The sequence below is a fragment of the Canis lupus genome, chromosome 9 (assembly GCF_048164855.1).
Source record: "Canis lupus baileyi chromosome 9, mCanLup2.hap1, whole genome shotgun sequence".
Lineage (NCBI taxonomy): Eukaryota > Metazoa > Chordata > Mammalia > Carnivora > Canidae > Canis > Canis lupus.
This window is the reverse complement of record NC_132846.1, coordinates 63,870,670-63,888,779: the sequence shown is the minus strand read 5'-3', so window position 1 is coordinate 63,888,779 and position 18,110 is coordinate 63,870,670. Positions and strand designations below refer to the sequence as shown.

General features: G+C 41.7%; 1 protein-coding gene and 1 pseudogene across 1 annotated transcript; one reads left to right on the top strand and one right to left on the bottom strand.

The window, feature by feature from the left end:
• Nucleotides 1–73: 73 nt before the first annotated feature.
• Nucleotides 74–18,108, bottom strand: UBR7 (ubiquitin protein ligase E3 component n-recognin 7). The gene is made up of 11 exons (XM_072839717.1): nt 17,795–18,108; nt 15,887–16,020; nt 15,163–15,223; nt 14,041–14,136; nt 11,880–11,933; nt 11,557–11,662; nt 9,079–9,287; nt 8,751–8,900; nt 7,646–7,808; nt 6,489–6,550; nt 74–2,296 (listed from the first exon to the last, which is right to left on the bottom strand). The coding sequence occupies exons 1-11, from the start codon at nt 17,942–17,944 to the stop codon at nt 2,204–2,206; spliced, it is 1,278 nt and encodes a 425-aa protein (XP_072695818.1). The 5' UTR covers nt 17,945–18,108; the 3' UTR covers nt 74–2,203.
• On the top strand, nt 2,498–2,980 carry LOC140640624 (mitochondrial import inner membrane translocase subunit TIM16 pseudogene; annotated as a pseudogene).
• Nucleotides 18,109–18,110: the final 2 nt, after the last annotated feature.

Below are 18,110 nucleotides of genomic sequence, written 5' to 3'. Positions count from 1 at the left end.
TTTTTTCTTATAACCTGCAGAGGGAGGCTGCGCACATTTCAAGATTGAATACAAACAACCTGTAAGGCTGCTATTTTGTTGAACTGGCTTTATTTAAATTTTACAGAAACCTGATTAAAGTATGTAAGTCCAGTAACAATTCTACAAAAATGCACATACAATGCCAGAATTCCTTAAAAGCAACTATCGTATTCTTGTTTTGCATAAAACATGCATTTATCTCAACTGCCACATGTTGGCCAGAATCAGTCTCTACAAGAAGAGACCGTCCATTATGGTCAATAAGAAAACTAGTTGTGAACATAGGTAAGAAAAAAAAAAGAGGTTTTCTGGTTAATGTAAAAGAAGGATCAGTACCTTTCTAAAAGAGCCCTTCTGCACTGGGTGATGCGTACGTTGGGCTGTGCAGTAACGCGTGGCCTCTGAGACTTGGCCCCGACCTGTCACAGGTGCCAGGAACTTCATGGCAGTTAGAGCAAATGTCTGTGAAGACGGTAAGTTACAAGCCATGGCTGTGTGCTGGCACAACCCTGCAGAGGGCCCGCGGAATTCCTCAGGCTTGGAAAGGAGTTCCCAAGCTGGGGCTGACTGTTCACGATCTCCCAGATGCCCTGAGCTTGGCAACTTCACGGGTCTACACGGCCAGCTCAGGGCACACCAGCATCTCCTGGGCCACAAGACCTTCCAGCTCTACACATCACACAAGGGGATCTGGAATTAGGAGGCTTGATGCAGAAAACTGGGGGTTGGACCATTTTCTTTGAGGTTCTCTAGGCCAAATTCATCTCATCCAGGGATTGGTATTTGCAACTGGACACATGAAGGAAAATTAATGTACTTTATGGCCTCAATGCCTCCAGTACTTAGGGCCACATACCTGAAGGCTTGTCATCTATTGTCACAAGAGACCGTGTTGCTCCACACGGAGGGCAACTGAGGGCTGTGTTTAGCAAAGCTGTTGTCCACATAGACTGAGGGCCGTAGAGAGATTTCCTACTAACTGAAAGGAGACTTCCCCTCAAACATGGGGTTTTATACAACATTCCACAAGGTTCTTCAAAAGCAGATTTCATGGTCATTAGAGAACCAGCTGTGGACACGAACATTTATTTACATAAAGCTCATCATTTGTGCAGCTGGGGTCTAGTCTGGAATCTCTTACACAAGTCTGCCTCTTCCGGAACAGGGCACTCACCGCCCTGCTCGCTACAAGCTAAACCAGGATCTTTTTTCTTCAACACAGATTTAAAGGGAAAAATAATAATTTACTGGGGTTCTAATAACATTTTCATAACAGAACAATATCAAAATAGGTCCGTTTTTACTATACGCTTATGAATATCCCTGATAATAGAAAGAAATCCAGAGGACTTCGTAAACCACCAAGATTTCACAGGGTAGTACCCGGTCTGTTTTCTAAGCAGCAGATGAGGGACTAGCACACGGGCGAATTTTCTCCAGGAAGCCCTGCGAGCACTACAGTACTGAAATCCTAATGTTCTAGTGCCAGGAGAACTGTGAAGGAAAATTTCACTTTGAATTTATTAGTAAAAATTGTAACAAAGGTTGGTTTCCTCGATCCTGCCATGGGCCAACCTCCCTGCCTGTGACAGGCAACCAGCCCAGAAAACCCTCAGCCTGGGCTCTCCTCGAGGCTGGGCCCAGGAGAAGCAAGTTTCGAGATGCCTCCCACTGTGACCACACTCGAGAGAGCAGGGGTGTGGGAGGAGGCAGACCAGGCCCGAGGAGGCTCCAACCCAAGGCACCGGGCAGGGTTCTGCGGACAGGAAGGGTGCCCCGCCTGCCCCGCACAGCAGGTCCCGGAGACAACAGCTCTGTGGCAGGGCGGACACGTCAGGAGTTAAAGAACCAGTCGTTAGAAAAGAAACTAGTTTACTTTCTCAAAACCCAATCAAACTTCTTCAAACTTCTAAGCAAATAACCTGGGGGTTATTTGGTAGTCGGGTGGCGGGCCTGCAGTCTGAGGAATGAGCCGTGTTTGGCGGAGTCAGGGTGCTGGTTGTCAGATCGGCATACACCGTGTGGCTAACTGGAACTGGGGAGAAAAGGAAGCTCAAGGTCGGAGGGGAGGCCTCTTTAGGGAGAGGCTGGAACAGGACCAGATGTGAGATACGCCTCTTTTATTCCTGGCACAGTAAATGGCCTTCGAGTTGGCCGCGCTGAGAAGGCGCCAACCCCCACTCTAGCTACAATAGTACTGCATCCCATCCACTCTTCTTCTCTTTTTCGACTGAAATTCTTCAAAGAACTGCTGGATGTCCTCTCTCTTAACAACCTGTTGATGGGAAGCACAGATTAGGAAAGGGGCACGCATTACAGGTTGGCAATAACTGGTCATAATAGTCACAGACAAGGTGAACAATACTGCTGATATGAATTATTTTAATGTGATCTCTCCCTTGACCTTGGACACACCGGCCACCCTTGAGCTGGGGCCACGGGGCCAGAAGGCCGGAGCCTGTGATGCTGAGGTAGAGCAGCCACCAGGGCCAAACACCTGGCCCAGATCATCGTGATGGGGGTGCAGTGGTAGGCGCGGCCTTTGCATGGAGCCCTGTGGCAGGAGTTTGCAGCCAGGATGGGCTTGACACCAATCTGTGGCTACCTCCAACCTGTCCAGCCTCAGCCTCCAGGAGGCCCAGCAGAGTCCCCAAGTCTCAAGCTGAGCCCCAAGGAGATCCAGAAGAACTATGAACACCTATTCAAAGCGAATGATGTATCTGTGGGTGGCTCCTACCTGTGGTCCAAGGTGGCCTGAGCTGAGGAGCTCAGGATCCAGGCCCAGGAGGACAGAGAGAAGGAACAGATGCCTAACACGTGACCACTCAGCTCCTCCTATTATACCCTGCCTACCCCTTCTGATTTACAGTTTGATAAATAAATGTCCTTTCCACACACAAAAAATTATTTTAATCTGTGATTATACTGTCTCCATCTTATAGAGAGCCTCTCCAGGTGCACAGACGCAGGCCTGGTCAGAGTCACACAGTAAAGAGGAAGAGGAGAGCAGGGCTGATCACGGGTGCCATCACCCACTCTGGCCCCTTCACATGAAATGAGGTAAAAGCAGCACCTATCTGACTAACAGGGTTGTTGAGAGATCAGATCAGATTTAATGCCTGTAAAACATGGCCTGGCCCATAGTAAGTCCTTTGGCTGAAGAGAAAGTGGCAAAGTCAGCATATAACTGAGCACCCTGAAGGTCTCTCAAGACCAGCGCCCTCTCTCGTGACCACAGCTGTCTCTTGGGAAGATCCTTCAGCTCCGTGTGAGTGCCCACAGAAAACAGAGTCTGTTTTGCTTTGAGATTTGTGTTTTCTCCTTTACTGGAAAAAAGGAACCAAAAATGTCGCCCTCTTCATGAGTCCAAAATTAGAAATGTTTGCTACATAAAAAGAGTAACTGGCCAAAAATAAAGAAGTGTTACTCTTAGGAAATGGAATATCCATTTTATGCAAAGAGAAATTTATCTTCCATTTCCTTGGAAAAAGGATTATTAGGACATCATACAAAGGTGTTTATGATATTAGCAAAATAAGATACTAGAAATGAGAAAATAAAGTAAGTGGGGTAATATGGATGAAGAAGTGGGACACCCTGGAAGGAGTCTCTGCTCACAAGAGTGTCTAGCCAGCTGATGGGACCTACCTGTTGCCTGAAGTCCATCAAAAGAGACAGGTTGTTCATTTACTTTTTAAGTACAAAGGTAACACATTCTTACTGTTATGAAGGAACAGAGGGAAAGAAAAAGAGGAAAAGAAAGCCCAGGGAATACAGGTGAGCAAGAGGGAGAGAGGGGGGAAAGGTAAGAAAGTAGATAAATACTTGTGTATTAACTGAAACTCTCCTTCTCACTCCCCAAAGGTAAGTGTGGCTAAAGTACACAAACAGCCATGCCTACTTGGATAACTTCCTTGGGATGACAGGATACTTATTAATCCTCTAAATGAAAGAACGACACAGACTAGTAACTGATACACCAGTTTTGCAAGCACCAAGAGTGAGACAGCTGGTCAACTAGTGAGGAATCAGAACCCCTGATTCAAGATCTAGGTAGCTAATCCACTCGAGACACGGAAGCTCAAAGCTCTAATACATTTGCTAAATGGCTTGGGAATTCACTTATAAAAATGCTAATATACAGGACATGTAGAAATTCCAACTCAAAGGATCTATCCCTATGCTGCATTACCAACACTAAACACTGAAAGGCATTAAAAAAAAAAAAAAAGAATTTTACCTACAAGGATATTGGGAGACGGGAGCAAGCAAATTAGAGGGTGCAATTTTTAGCTTCTAGACTCTCAAATGGTCATAGCCAACATGCACAGTAGAAATGTTAAAGAATAAACAATGATAAATCATTTTCTTGGTTTGTCTCAGAAATTGTGTAGTTTTGGGATGCCTAGGTGGCTCAGCGGTTGAATGCCTGCCTTTGGCCCAGGGCATGATCCTGGAGTCCTGGGATCAAGTCCCACATCGGGCTCCTGGCATGGAGCCTGCTTCTCTCTCTCTGTCTCTGTCTCTCTCTCTCTCTGTGTCTTTCATGAATAAGTAAATAAAATATTAAAAAAAAAAAAAAAAGAAATTGTGTAGTTTCTAAGTGTTCTTTTATAGTCAAACACAAACATAAAATAAAAGGCAGTCCATCATCTGAGAACATCTAGAACTTTTTATCTTATGTGGACAAATACAACCAAAGCAGATTAACTTGATTGTAGCTGAAAGCTCTTATTTGTTTTTGTAAAGATCTAGTTAGTAATGTCATGGAACAAACAATAAAAAAAAAATATTTTGGCACATGTGAAAGACCTCAAATTTCTATTTATAGTGCAGAGGTTAATAAACATCTGAAATAAATGTAACATTGTATGTCAACTACAATATAAAAAAATAGTGCCAAGGTTAAAATAGTTACACCTGTGAACATTCTTAGTTCCTTTTTTTTTTTTTTTTTTTTTTTTTAAAGTAGGCTCCACACCTGGTGTGGAGCCCAATATGGGGCCTGAACTCACAACCCAGATATTAGGACCTGACCTGAGATCAAGAATCAAATGTTTAACTGACTAGGCCATCCAGGAACCCCATGAATGTTCTCAGTTCTAGCAAAAGAGAAACATGAGTCTACATTAACCAGAGGAACAGCAATAACTGTAGTTTAAGAACTGCTGAGAGGCAGGATGATGTTCATAGGGTCCGTGAAGAGCATTCCCTAAAACATGAGAACACCAACTAGGAAACTTCTGACTTTACAACTCATTTTGCAGAAAGGCAGGGCTGTGACCCTGTCCAGACATCCAGGCAGCTCCAAGTTCTTGCCACATTTATGAGCAAGGAGAAAGTGGCCTCAAGCGAGCTGGCCAAGTCTCCTTCCAAGACAGCAAGTATCAGCACACTTCCTCAGCAGCTGTTAGGCCCATGCCTGACTTAAGTTGTGTCTAAACACAGAGAGCAAACCAACTATAAGGATACTTTTAGGCCAAGAAAAGAAAAGTTAAATTTTGTTTAATATCTGCCTTTGGAAGATAGAAAAGTATTTCAGAAACACTTTTTGTTGGGATGCCTGGGTGGCTAAGTGGTTGAACATCTGCCTTTGGCCCAGGTCATGATCCTGGGGTGCTGGGATCAAGTCCCACTTCGGGTCCCCCTGCCTCCTCAGGGAGCCTGTTTCTTCCTCTGCCTATGTATCTGTGTCTCTCATGAATAAATAAATAAAATCTAAAAAAAAACAAAAGAGAAAGAAAATTTTTTGTCACCAGTGTATGAATAGTAAAGAGCCAGGAGGTATCTGTAAACTCCTCAGGGAGACTATTTAATTTAATTTTTAAAGATTTTGTTTATTTGAGCAAGAGAGAACATGAGCAGGGAGAGGGAGAAGGAGACTCCTCACTGAGTAGGGAGCTGGATGCAGGGCTTGATCCAGGACCCTGGGATCATGACCTGAGCTGAAAGCAGACGCCCAACCGAGTCACCGAGGCACCTCTGAAACACTATTTTAAATATACACATCTTAGAATCAGTGTCACCCTTAAAAGTGTATAGATCCTCTTACTAGCAAGAAAAAAGTTTTAGTCCCAGTTTTGAAATTCTTTTATTCTCAACTATAGAATCTATAATCCAAAAAAGGGGTCTGGCATTAACTTTTCCCTGCCTGGTCATTTTTCCTTCTTCATCCAAGGATCTCTGCCTGAAGGTTAGGATAGGCCGAGTCAGGATGGCTGATGGCCTTCTCTTCAGCTACATGTACTCTCTCCAGACCCGTGTGGCCCCTTCACCCCTCCTTCCCTCTGGTCTTTCAGCGTGGCCAGGCCATTCCTTCACCACCTCTCACTGATTTCCTTTAGCTCTGCCCGCATTCACCTCCTGAGCATCCAGTTTAAGATGCACCGTCATTTCTTCATCCGAGAAAATAAACAGTTTATTTAAAACATATAGGGATATGATTAAAGTTCTTTAACTTAACATACCGTGCCTTCATCAGCAAATCTCTTGAGATAGTCTTTGAGTTCAGTCTTCAAGTCATTGTATTCTAAATCAAAACAACAAAAAAGGGAGTAGACTTTAGGCAAGTCATTTGCTTTTAGAAACAAAGTACTAAAAAACAAAACAAACAAAAAACAAAGTACTTTCCCACTAACATTTGAGTATTGTTAATACCTTAAATTTTTTTCTAAGTGAAACATGCATAGAAACTTGCTCCTAATTTCTCCCAAGTTCTTTCACTTTGATATCTAGAACTCTACTTCTTAGGAAAAAAAAAATCCTCAGGTCCAAAAAGATTAGCTAAGAAAATTTTTTTTTTTTTTAAAGATTGTATTTATTTGACACACAGCACAAGCAGGGGGAGCGGAAGGCAGAGGGAAAGGGAGAAGCAGGCTCCCCTATCTCTCTGGAATTCTAATAGTTGAAATAATCCTGAACTTGTCAAATACTAAATTTAAAACTCATTCACTCACTTAATAGTTTCTATTATGTATGAGGCACCCTGAGGGCTACAAAATCTTTCAGATGCAGCCTCTATCCTTGAAAAGCTTTTAGTCTAATACAGGCAAAGGAAATTAAATTGTTAAAAATAAAAGACAGAAATGATCAATGCCACAGAGGTGTTGGCATCCAAGTAGAGACCGGCTGGGATGGAAATTACTAAAATCTGTCTGGGATGGAAATTACTAAAATATGTCGGGTATGCTGGGGGAAATATGCAAACGCCTGCAATGAAGGGCTTAGGGATGCTTTTCCCCTCTGGCGGTTCCCTGGAGCAGCCTGAGGGACCGTCAGAAAAGAGGACCTGTAATGTTCAGTGAAAACTATTTCAATGGATGGAAAAGACACTGATTTTCTTATTATTCTTTACTTGTACATCTACTATGAATCAAAACAGCATATGTTAAGGTTTCTCAAGCATGTAATAATTATCCTAGTACAGAACTCGGACTCAGTGCTGACAACAGCTAAATACCCAGCAACACTACAATTAGGCAAGTGTAATTGAGGCCTACTCTGCATTTCCGATTTTAAATTTTGTATTAAACAAAAATGACAGGTATTAGTGGTCCTCCTTATACATATTTTAAGAGTGAAGGAAACTATGTACTTCATGAATTTTGGTTCAAACAGCATTTACCACAAATAAGTTCCACTTGCTGGACTCTGTCCATGCTGTTAAGGGTGTCCATTAAAGGGTCTCTCCTGTCAGCTGCTTGGTCGACCTTGCCCTTGTTTTCATAAGCCAGAACTGTGTCATGTTCATCTGTCAGGAACAGGACATCTAGCTCGCCATACATTTTCTTCAAAAAATAAAACCAGTTTCCCATTAGAACTGTATGTCATTCTTGGGAGGTCAACTTCATGAGAATCACTAAAAAGTCATTTAATGTTTTTAGATGAACTTCCAGAAAACCTGAACCTTAGTACAGAATTGGAGTGATTTCTTCTTTTTGCCCAAATCTCTTCTAGAAATCTCCTCAACTTCCCAGTAGGTGTTGTATAGTCTAAGAGATCTTTACTTAAAAACCACTGACTTACTGTAACTTTCAGCCAATTTTCATTTCTTTTTTAAATTTTATTTTATTTATTTATTCATGAGGGACACAGAGAGAGAGAGAGTCAGAGACACAGGCAGAGGGAGAAGCAGGTTCCCTGCAAGGAGCCTGGTGTAGGACTCGATCCCGGGATTACGCCCTGGGCCAAAGGCAAATGCTCAACCACTGAGCCACCCAGGTTTCCCCCAATTTTTATTTCCAAGTAAATTCTATGATATAAAAATGATAATTTCTATTTTCCACTAAAATGAAGATAAGTAAATAAAAAGTACTGTATGAGTCTTAATTACTTCCACAAGCGATTGCCAGTAGCATTCCATAAATTTGCTTAATATAATATATCTCGGGATCCCTGGATGGCTCAGCGGTTTAGCGCCTGCCTTTGGCCCAGGGCATGATCCTGGAGTCCCGGGATCGAGTCCCATGTCAGGCTCCCGGCATGGAGCCTGCTTCTCCCTCCTCCTGTGTCTCTGCCTCTCTCTCTCTCTCTCTCTCTCTCTCTCTCTCTCTCTATGTCTATCATAAATAAATAAATCTTTAAAAATAAATAAATAAACAAAATAATAAAATATCTCACTGTTCTCAATAGTCCTAGCATCACTTTCATAAATATATTTTTCAGATGGCCTTATTTGAGGCATCGGTCCATAATAAACACAGTGACATTGACCCTGATGAGGTACTCACCATGCAGTCTTTGCAGGTACATAACTTGCTACGCCAGTTCACGGGCCAATAGGTGGCAGTGTCTTTCTTTATAAACTGCTTAGCATTAAGCTCCTGAAGTTTGCAGCTAGACTGTGATTCCATGTTGAGATGTTGATTCTTAAATGCTGTCTGAAATAAAATTAAGTTTTGAAGTATGTTTTTTTACAGTTTAACAGTTTTCTTAGCTTAGATTGTAGAGAGGAATTTCTTGAGACAAAGGGTACAGTTGAAATCCAAAGCTACAGAGCTTACAGAATTAATTTGCTTAAAGCTTTATTTCTTTTGTGGCTCTTATTTCATTGGTTACCTGGAGATCAGATTCAGAACTAGAGCTGGTACAGGGTTCACTAGTCTGTTCTGCTTTAACTTCCTTGACAGCATCCTTTCCATGTTCTGGAACATCCTCTTTGAGGGTACTATCTTGATGATCTCCATTTTCAGGTTTGAGGACTTCCTGATCACCTATTCCATCAACATTCAGCACCAACCCATCATCCTCTGCAGATACTTTGGTTACTGTGGGTTCAATGAAAAGAAACATACATATCCACAGACCTATTTATTAAACAGTGAAATCACTTAGTCTGATTGAAAAATATTTCAGAATATGGGGCGCCTGGGTGGCTCAGTGGTTGAGCGTCTTTCTTTGGCTCAGGTGTTGTGATCCCGGGGTCCCAGGATGGAGTCCCATATTGGGCTTCCTCTGAGGAGCCTGCTTCTCCCTCTGCCTATGTCTCTGCCTCTCTCCCTGTCTCTCATGAATAAATAAATCTTAAAAAAAAATCAGGGATCCCTGGGTGGCGCAGCAGTTTGGCGCCTGCCTTTGGCCCAGGGCGTGATCCTGGAGACCCAGAATCGAATCCCACATCGGGCTCCCGGTGCATGGAGCCTGCTTCTCCCTCTGCCTGTGTCTCTGCCTCTCTCTCTCTCTCTCTTTCTGTGTGACTATCATAAAATAAATAAATAAATAAATAAATAAATAAATAATCAATCAAAATGTCAATCAATACTTAAGCACTTTATATGTAAAGGAAAAAAAAACATTGCAGATGGTAAAAGGAGGTGGGGTATCTCAAGAAGCAAGAAGCAGGGAGAAGTTTAACTGCAAACACAGGTGGTAGGGTAGTTTTGAAAAACAACCAGCTTCTCTATGAGAGCAAGAAATAAAAATGGATGGATATAGAGGCAGAAATACTGTCAAAAAGACAAGAAAGGCACCTGAGTGGCTCAGCAGGTTAAGCTTCTGACTCTTGGTTTCGGTTCAGATCATGATCTCAGGGTCCTGAAGCCCTAGTCAGGCTCTGTGCACAGCAGGGGAGTCTGCTTGGGATTCTCTCCCTCTGTCCCTCCCCACACTGGCACATTCTGTCTCTCTCTCTCTCCTTCTCTCTCTCTCTAATAAACAAATAAATAAATCTTTAAAAAAGAGAAGAAGAATGATAAGGGAGCTATTCCAATTGGTATTTCAATTCAACAGAACACTAGGTCATCTGTTGATAGGGAAGTAAACGAAGAGATGGGAGATGGGGAGGATCCATCAAAAAAAACCCAATGAGTAAGAAATAGATACAGGTCTAGTGGAAAGTGGGAGATGTAATGGAAAAGAGTATGAACAGAAAGAAGGTGCGATGAATTTAAGAATTTTGAGACACAACCAAAGAGTAGGGTGAGATTTTAGGCATGGCTATGTTGTTTGTAGTTCATATGGTAAATGTTCCCTTAAAGGTGAGAAGGGCAAGACATGAGGGCAGAGCAGCAGATACTATGAGTAACTGCCACTCTAAAAATAAATTAAGTAATGCATTTGAATTAAATTATTTACTGCCGCAAGATCATTCATTGCTGATTAGTTAGTTGTTTGGGGCCAATTCCTTAGTGTATAATAAAACACTACATAACAAACTTTACTCCACCCTTCCCAACCAATAACATGTCTTACATTTAAGAACCATTTCTTTTGGTTCTATTTATCTTTCAAAGTCCCATTCAAAAACTGCCTCCTCCATTTTTCCCTAATTCTGGTCTCCTCCAGCCTCTGTTATCATGCTACTTAAGTACAAATTTGTTCTTGGTAGTTTCCCAAGCAATCTAGAAGCACTTTGTGGTGTATCTTACACTTTTTCTATACCTCAGAGTCCTATTAAAAACAGTTGCTAAAAAAATTAAAATAAAAAAATAAAAACAGTTGCTAAGGGGTGCCTGGGAATCTGCCTTCGGCTCACGTTGTGATCTCAGTGTCCTGGGACAAAGCCCTGTGTCGGAGTCTGCTTCTCTCTCTGCCCTCCCACTGCTCGTGCTCTCTCAAATCAATCAATCAATCTAAAAAAAAAAAAAAAAAAGTTGCTAAAAGACTTTTTTTTTTAATTTTATTTATTTGAGAACCAGAGCACAGAGGGAGTGGGAGACTCCGACTGAGTGGAGAGCCTGACATGGGGCTCGATCCCAGGACTCTGACATCATAACTTGAGCCAAAGGAAGTTGCTTAACCAACTGAGCCACTTAGGCCCCATAAAAGACTCTCCATTATAGGAAACAAACCGAGGGTTGTTGGAGGGGAGGATGGGGTAACTGGGTGATGGGCATTAAGGAGGGCACATGATGTGATGAGCACTGGGTGTTATATAAGACTGATGAATCACTACCCTTTGACATGAATAAGACACTATATGTAAATTAACTGAATTTAAATTAAAAAAAAAAAAAACAGTGGCTAAAAATTCTGGACTGAATGTAGGAATTTCACAAGCACAAGTCTGTGGCACACCAATGCCATAGAGACACCTACCTGCCAATTGTGCAGCATAAGCCCACAAGAAGGAGCAGCGCTTCATACAAGCCTGGCATACCATCTCCTGGAAATCCCCACTCTCGGGAGGAGTGGCACCAAGATGCTGTGAATACAAAAAACTGAGTATTTTTCTTGTGGTCTCCAAGTGTCCAAAATACTCATTAATTAATAAACAAATATTGCAATAGAACACTGATCATATCTTCATAGTTTATTTTTAGAAGAGTAATTATAATGTAAAATATAGCACAATTCATAAAGAAAAGAACTTTTCTCTTTCTATGAAGACAATAGCCTTAAAAAGTAAAAGCTTTCCTTACCCTTCCATGAAACCAGTCTTCACAGACTACACACTGGATCATCTCATCCGGAATCTAACATGGAAAAGCAGTTTGTATGTTAAGGAGTACATACAATGAATTCTGGGATGCAAGTAAATCTGCCCAAGAGTAGAACTAGATATTAAATAATTGTCTACTGATTCTGTGAAACTGCTATCCACATGCCAACAGTCAAGAAGACAGGGAGAAAGAGCAGGTCACAAGGCCAAAAAAGCTCACTTTACAGGAACTGGTGTTGCAGAAGGGTTACATTGGGATGAGCACTTTGGAAGCAACCGTCATGGGACAGCTGGGTGGTTCAGTGGTTGAGTGTCTGCCTTTGGCTCAGGTCGTGATCCTGGGGTCCTGGGATTGAGTCCCACCTTGGGCTCCCTGAAGGGAGCTTGCTTCTCCCTCTGTCTGTCTCTGCCTCTCTCTCTGTATCTCTCACGAATAAATAAATAAAATCTTAAAAAAAAAATTATGGAAACAACCATCAAAGCTCATTCACTTCGGTTACTTGGCATCTAACTCTTACAAAACTGTTTAAGTAATGTCTTCTCATTTTATATGTAAACCAAGACCCAGAAAGGTAAGGTGAACTGACCAATGTAGAATGTGGCAACCCTATATTCGTCAACTCCTTCATTTCACTGAAACCGAAAAGTGAATATTATTAACAGTCTTTTGATAACATGGACAGCAATTTCCCTCACTTGAATTAGTTAAATCATTAAGTAATTAAATTATGCTAGGAATATGAGATTCCAAAGGGCATAGACTGTTTTTGGGTTGGTTTTCCTTTCATTCCCAGGCTTTCGCATCTACGGATTAATATCCCAACACTGTTCTGTCTTTTCCCTATTATAACTCCTCAAAGGGGAAAAACGCGTATCTTCAACTTGTTCCTCTATATAATTTGGTTCAATAATTACAGTTCCAAGACAACTAGAAAGCAAGAAGAAGGCAGAAGGTTAATTTCTCTAAGCATAAAAACACTCCTTCAAATCTGTAAATACACAAACAAAATCCAAGCCAGTCAAAATATGCGCCAAGAATGTGAAAGGACATTTCAGATAGGTAATTACAAATGTTCAATAAGCTCATGAAAGATCCATAACCTCACTTATGATCAGGGAGAGAAAAATTTTAAAAGATAACTGCTCTTCACCTATCAAGATGGCAAAATTTTAAAAGATTGCGAGTATGTAGGGCTGACAAAGAATGTGGGGAAAGATACACTATCACCTACTGTTGGTGACTGAACTCTTTTGACAGACATGACTGCAATTTGAAATATAAATATCCTATGTCTTACCAGTTTTATGTCTAGGTATCCATAAATACCGGCAGGAAGATGCTCAGTCATATTACTGTATAAGGATGTTCACTGCAGCTTTCTTTACAATACAGAAATGAGACACCATCAGTCTGCTACAGGACGTTTAGGTAACTAACTTACAGCGTGTCGCATTAAGAATACTGGTTGCAATCAGAATAAGGTGGATTTGTGCTGTTTTGCATGGACAGATGTCTATGATATACATAAGTGAGAAAAGCAAGTTGTAGAACTGAATATACCGAATTTTCGCTTTTGTTAAAATTACAAATTGAAACACACATCCACTTATGTGCGCACAGAAATAGGGTAAAAACATATACCCCAAAAAAGTGTTAACAGTGGTTATACCGAGGAAATAAGAAGGTGGAGTGAGGAAGAAGAAAAACTTTTTATAAAATTCTGTGTATATTTTCTTTTTAATTTAAAATTTTAAAAAATTTTGTATATATTGAAATTTTTTAGAGGATCCAGTCTGTAAACCACATTTCTATTCTTTTAGGGAAGCAAGAAGTTGAAGGTCATTTTCTGGACAGTGTTTGGGGGAGTGGAGCAGGCAGGCGACAAGAAAGAAGAAGGAAGAAAGTGCTGGCCTTGAAAAAGTCCTGTCTGGTATTTCATTCTCATGCTGTAGAGTGAGAAGAATAGTTGAGATCTGTACCAGTTACAGCTCCAGCCCAGACTCCCAAGAAAGGATAAACCTAGAATCCTTTCACAATCCCCCAAATCCCCTCTGAACAGCTACAGAGATCCAGACTGGACAACAGGACGAGGAGTGCAAACTGAAGGTATTAACCTCCAATTAACCTCCCAGTCTCTTACCTCATCATCAGGATCAGGATAAGGTCTCTTACAAATGCAATATAATCCAAAAAAGTTGTCATTGTACTTATTGCCAGAATTTATCTTTGCTTTGTCCTGAAAGAAATTAATTTCAATATATAATATGGTCTAATTTTAACTATAATTTCAAGTATCATGAAAGTATAAATTACTTTCATATAAATATCATATATATGACATATTACACTTATAATATATTATCAGTATAATACAGTAAGATACAAGTAATATGAATATAATATCATAAATGTTGTAAATGTCATGTTGCATGAAGTTAATGCATTCAATAAATTTCTGCACTAAATATCTTCCTCCCCAAAAGTTGGTCTTTAACTTTCAAAGAAAAAGAATTCACTCCTATTAAAAGGATACTTTTTCCAGGATACAGAGAATCAATACAATTAATCTTTTGTACCTTCTTTGTAGTAATTGAGGGAAACCAAATATATCAATAATGAAATGCTCATAAAAATGTATTATAATTATTAATGATTGGCCTATATAAACTAACATTGACCTAGAATTTCTAAATACTTCTTAATGCCCAGCTTTGATAGCCAAAGCTCCCACATTACTAGAAAGTAAAAAGCAGGCAAGGAAATTGTCCAAAAATAACTTTCAAAGGAGGGAAATAGCAATTATGACCAAACAATATAAAATCCCTTACTTTCTACTTAATTTCTATTACTTCCATAAATGTTACTATAAGTATAGTTTTTATTATCCAAAAAGCAGTGAAAAAAATCCCGTGTCCATCTAGCTCACGTTCATTATTTTCAAGTTTTTTTTATTAATTGTATTTAAGGTCATACCCTTTGCTTTAAAAGCCTTAAACCATGAGGACAACATAATCAAGGCTGAGTTACTTTAAAGAACATTCCTACCAAAATCTTTCATATTAATTGCAATCTGTAATGTAGGCTCTGAATAGGTTAGTTTTCCAACAAAATAAAAAATGGAATACAGTCTAATACTGACTTGCTTATTTGCAAAGAATAAGCATGAGAACTTCTTTTTTCGGAAATGTATGGTTTTTATCCACTCTGGCAAATATCAACCTGAGCTATTTTCAATGCATTTTAAGTTACAGTGCTTACTTACAGGAAATAATTTGCATTCCAAATTTTTAAACTTGCTGTTTCCACAATCACAACGAAAGTTTCTGGGAAAAAAAAATGAGGAAGAGCCAGTTTAAACTTTTCTTTTAAATCTAATGAGTTACTCTTTAAATCATTATCATAGCCCCTTCCCTTTCAATGCGTTTCTAGGATCTAAAAAGTGACCTTGGTTGCTGTTCATGGATCCACTTTGAAACTTCTCCAAGCACATAACAATAAAAGATTTAATAATTCTGGAAATTAACATGCAGAGACAAATATTTATTATCACACACATACACAAAAGTAAAATAATGGCAGAGAAAGATGACTACTTTGAGTTTGTACAATAATTATATTTTAAAAGGCCCTTTGGAGGAGGAATGCCTGGGTGGGCTCAGCAGTTGAGTGTCTGCCTTCGGCTCAGGGTGTGATCCTGGGGTCCTGGGATGGACTCCTGCATCGGGGTCCCCATGGGGAGCCTGCTTCTCCCTCTGCCTATGTCTCTGCCTCTCTCTGTGTCTCTCATGAATAAATGAATAAAATCTTAATAAATAAAATTTAAAAAGGCCCTCTGGAAAAACTGTTCTCTCCAGTTATAGAAAACGATTATATTAAATTTTACCAGTGCACAACTACTTTATATGGAAAAACAAGAAAAAAAGTGCAGGTGGGAAAGAATCAAAACATTTAAAAGACATTCAGTACCAATCTCTGACTGTCTTTACCTTTTTGTGTATAGCTCAAATAGTTTGTGACTTCCATGACATTCATAACTGCAAGCTAGGCAAATCCCTGCTGGTTCTTCTCCCTCTGGGGTGCAGGTACTACAGGCATATAGTGCTTGTCTCTTTACTGAGCCCTAAAAGACAGCCCCAAAATGGAAAGAGAGAATAATTACACAAGAATGCCAAAACACTGTCACATGTTTCAAATCATTACGTATGTCCTATATTAGTGCTTATTTTCATCTTTTTTTTCTTAAAATTGATAGTTTAAAATTCCCAGCCAGTTGAAAATAAGAATAAGCTGGCCTGCATCAACATTTTAAGACATGAAAATATAGGAGAATGTGTATAGGTTTATGTTAGCAATATCATACTTGTGACTCCACCAAAGAGGAAATCAATGCATTAAAAGAATCCTTTTGATTTCAGGAGAAGCATGCTGAAATATTTAGCATGCCCCGATGTCTGCAGTGTATTTTCAAATGATTCAGGGGGAAACATATGTATTATATAGAGAAGAGCGATAAAACAAGTGTGGCAAAAAGTGAATACATGTGAGAGGTGCAAAACTGTTCGTATATTCTTTCAACTTATCTGTAGATTTAAAATCTTTCAAAATCAAAAGTTGGGAGAAAAAACAGGCAAAACTTTTAGAAGTCTTGACAATGGTTACCCTCCTCTAGAGAGGAGGGAGACAGAGAAGCTTCTGGGATGCCCATGATGTTCTTAATCTAGAGGGGGTAGGTACATGCATGTGTTCACTTTTTTCCCCAAGCCAGAGACAGGATTTGTGCAATTTTCACGTATTTTCCTACAATAAAAGGAGAATTTTTAGGAAGTCCGTTTCATAAAGCTAACTACATTTCAAGAAGGGCTTATACACACTTTTCCCCCTTCAAAGGAAAGCAGGAAAAGAAGTTGTTGTAGTGGTGACCAAAGGTTTTTAAAATACCCACCAACATCTGGGACTATCTGTAGATACCAAGCTAATTCAACCACCTAACCCCTGTGCAGGGTAAGCTCCACGGGCCAACAATGACAACTAGTATTATGAACTCAGGCCGCACCACATAATGGCCCCAGGTCTCTCACCGCATCCCCCAATGTTCCACGCCGCACCCCCTCCTCCCATAACCTTATTCTTCCTACCAATTCTCATCCTGTGTAGTTTCCTTCTACCCACCTTGCTCCATTTTTGTACCTAGAAATACAACGTGAGTCACCCAACACTACCAGGCACCCCCTCAAGTCCTGATTCATAACGTCTTCCAAATGCCAAATTTACCCTTCAAGCGAGTCCCCCCCCTCCCCTCCCCTCCTTTGCCAGTGCCACCTGCTGTCGTGGTTCCGGTCTATTCCCATGGCGGGAGGGGGGAGGCTGCAGAGACTCTGTACTTGCTTCGTCTCACCTAAGAAAGCCACGAGCCAGCACTTGTCCAACTAAATTGTAGGGGATTAGGCGTCAAGGAGCCCAGCCGAGGGGGGGGGGCGGATTTTCAAATCCAGAGCTCTCTCCTTTAACTCTGGATCGGCTCTCCCACTAGGTTCCTAAATAAACACTCTCGGGATGGGAAAAGTAAGAACAAAGATGTCGGGATCCGAGAGGTCACAGCAGCCGAGGCACCAAGGAGAGACGGGAGAGGAAGGAAAGAGTAGGCGCCCCAGGGCCAAAGCCCGGAGAATCCTAAGGGGCCGGACCGGGGAAGACCGAGGGAGGAGGGGAGCCCTGCGGGTCACAGGCTGAGAAGGAGGGCCCGGGAGGCGGAGGTTTCAGGGCAGCTGGGCCTGGGAAGGGAGCGCCTCCGACCATCGGCGGCCCCGCACCTCCACCGGGAGGAGGGAGAGCCGGGTCGGCCAACCGGGGTTCGGCGGGAGCCCGCGGAGCCGAGGCCCGGGCCGCGCGCCCACCTGAGAGTAGGAGCACTTCTCGGAGTCGCTGCCGCCCAGTACGGCGCACGCCTCGTTCTCCAGCTCCTCGTCCTCCTCTAGAACGTCGACCAACGACACCACGGGCTCCAGTTCCGACTGTCGCCCCGCGGGCCCCTCCGCCCCAGCCATCCTCAACTGTCAGAGGGACCGCCGCTCGGCCCGGCGGAGGCGGGAAAAGCGGCTGCGAGAGGCGGGGCCGGAGGAGGCGGGGCCCCGTCCCAAGAGCCAATCCCGAAGGAGGGAAGCGAAGGAAGGGGGAGGAGCGACCCCGGCAAACGGAAGTCACTCCTCTCCC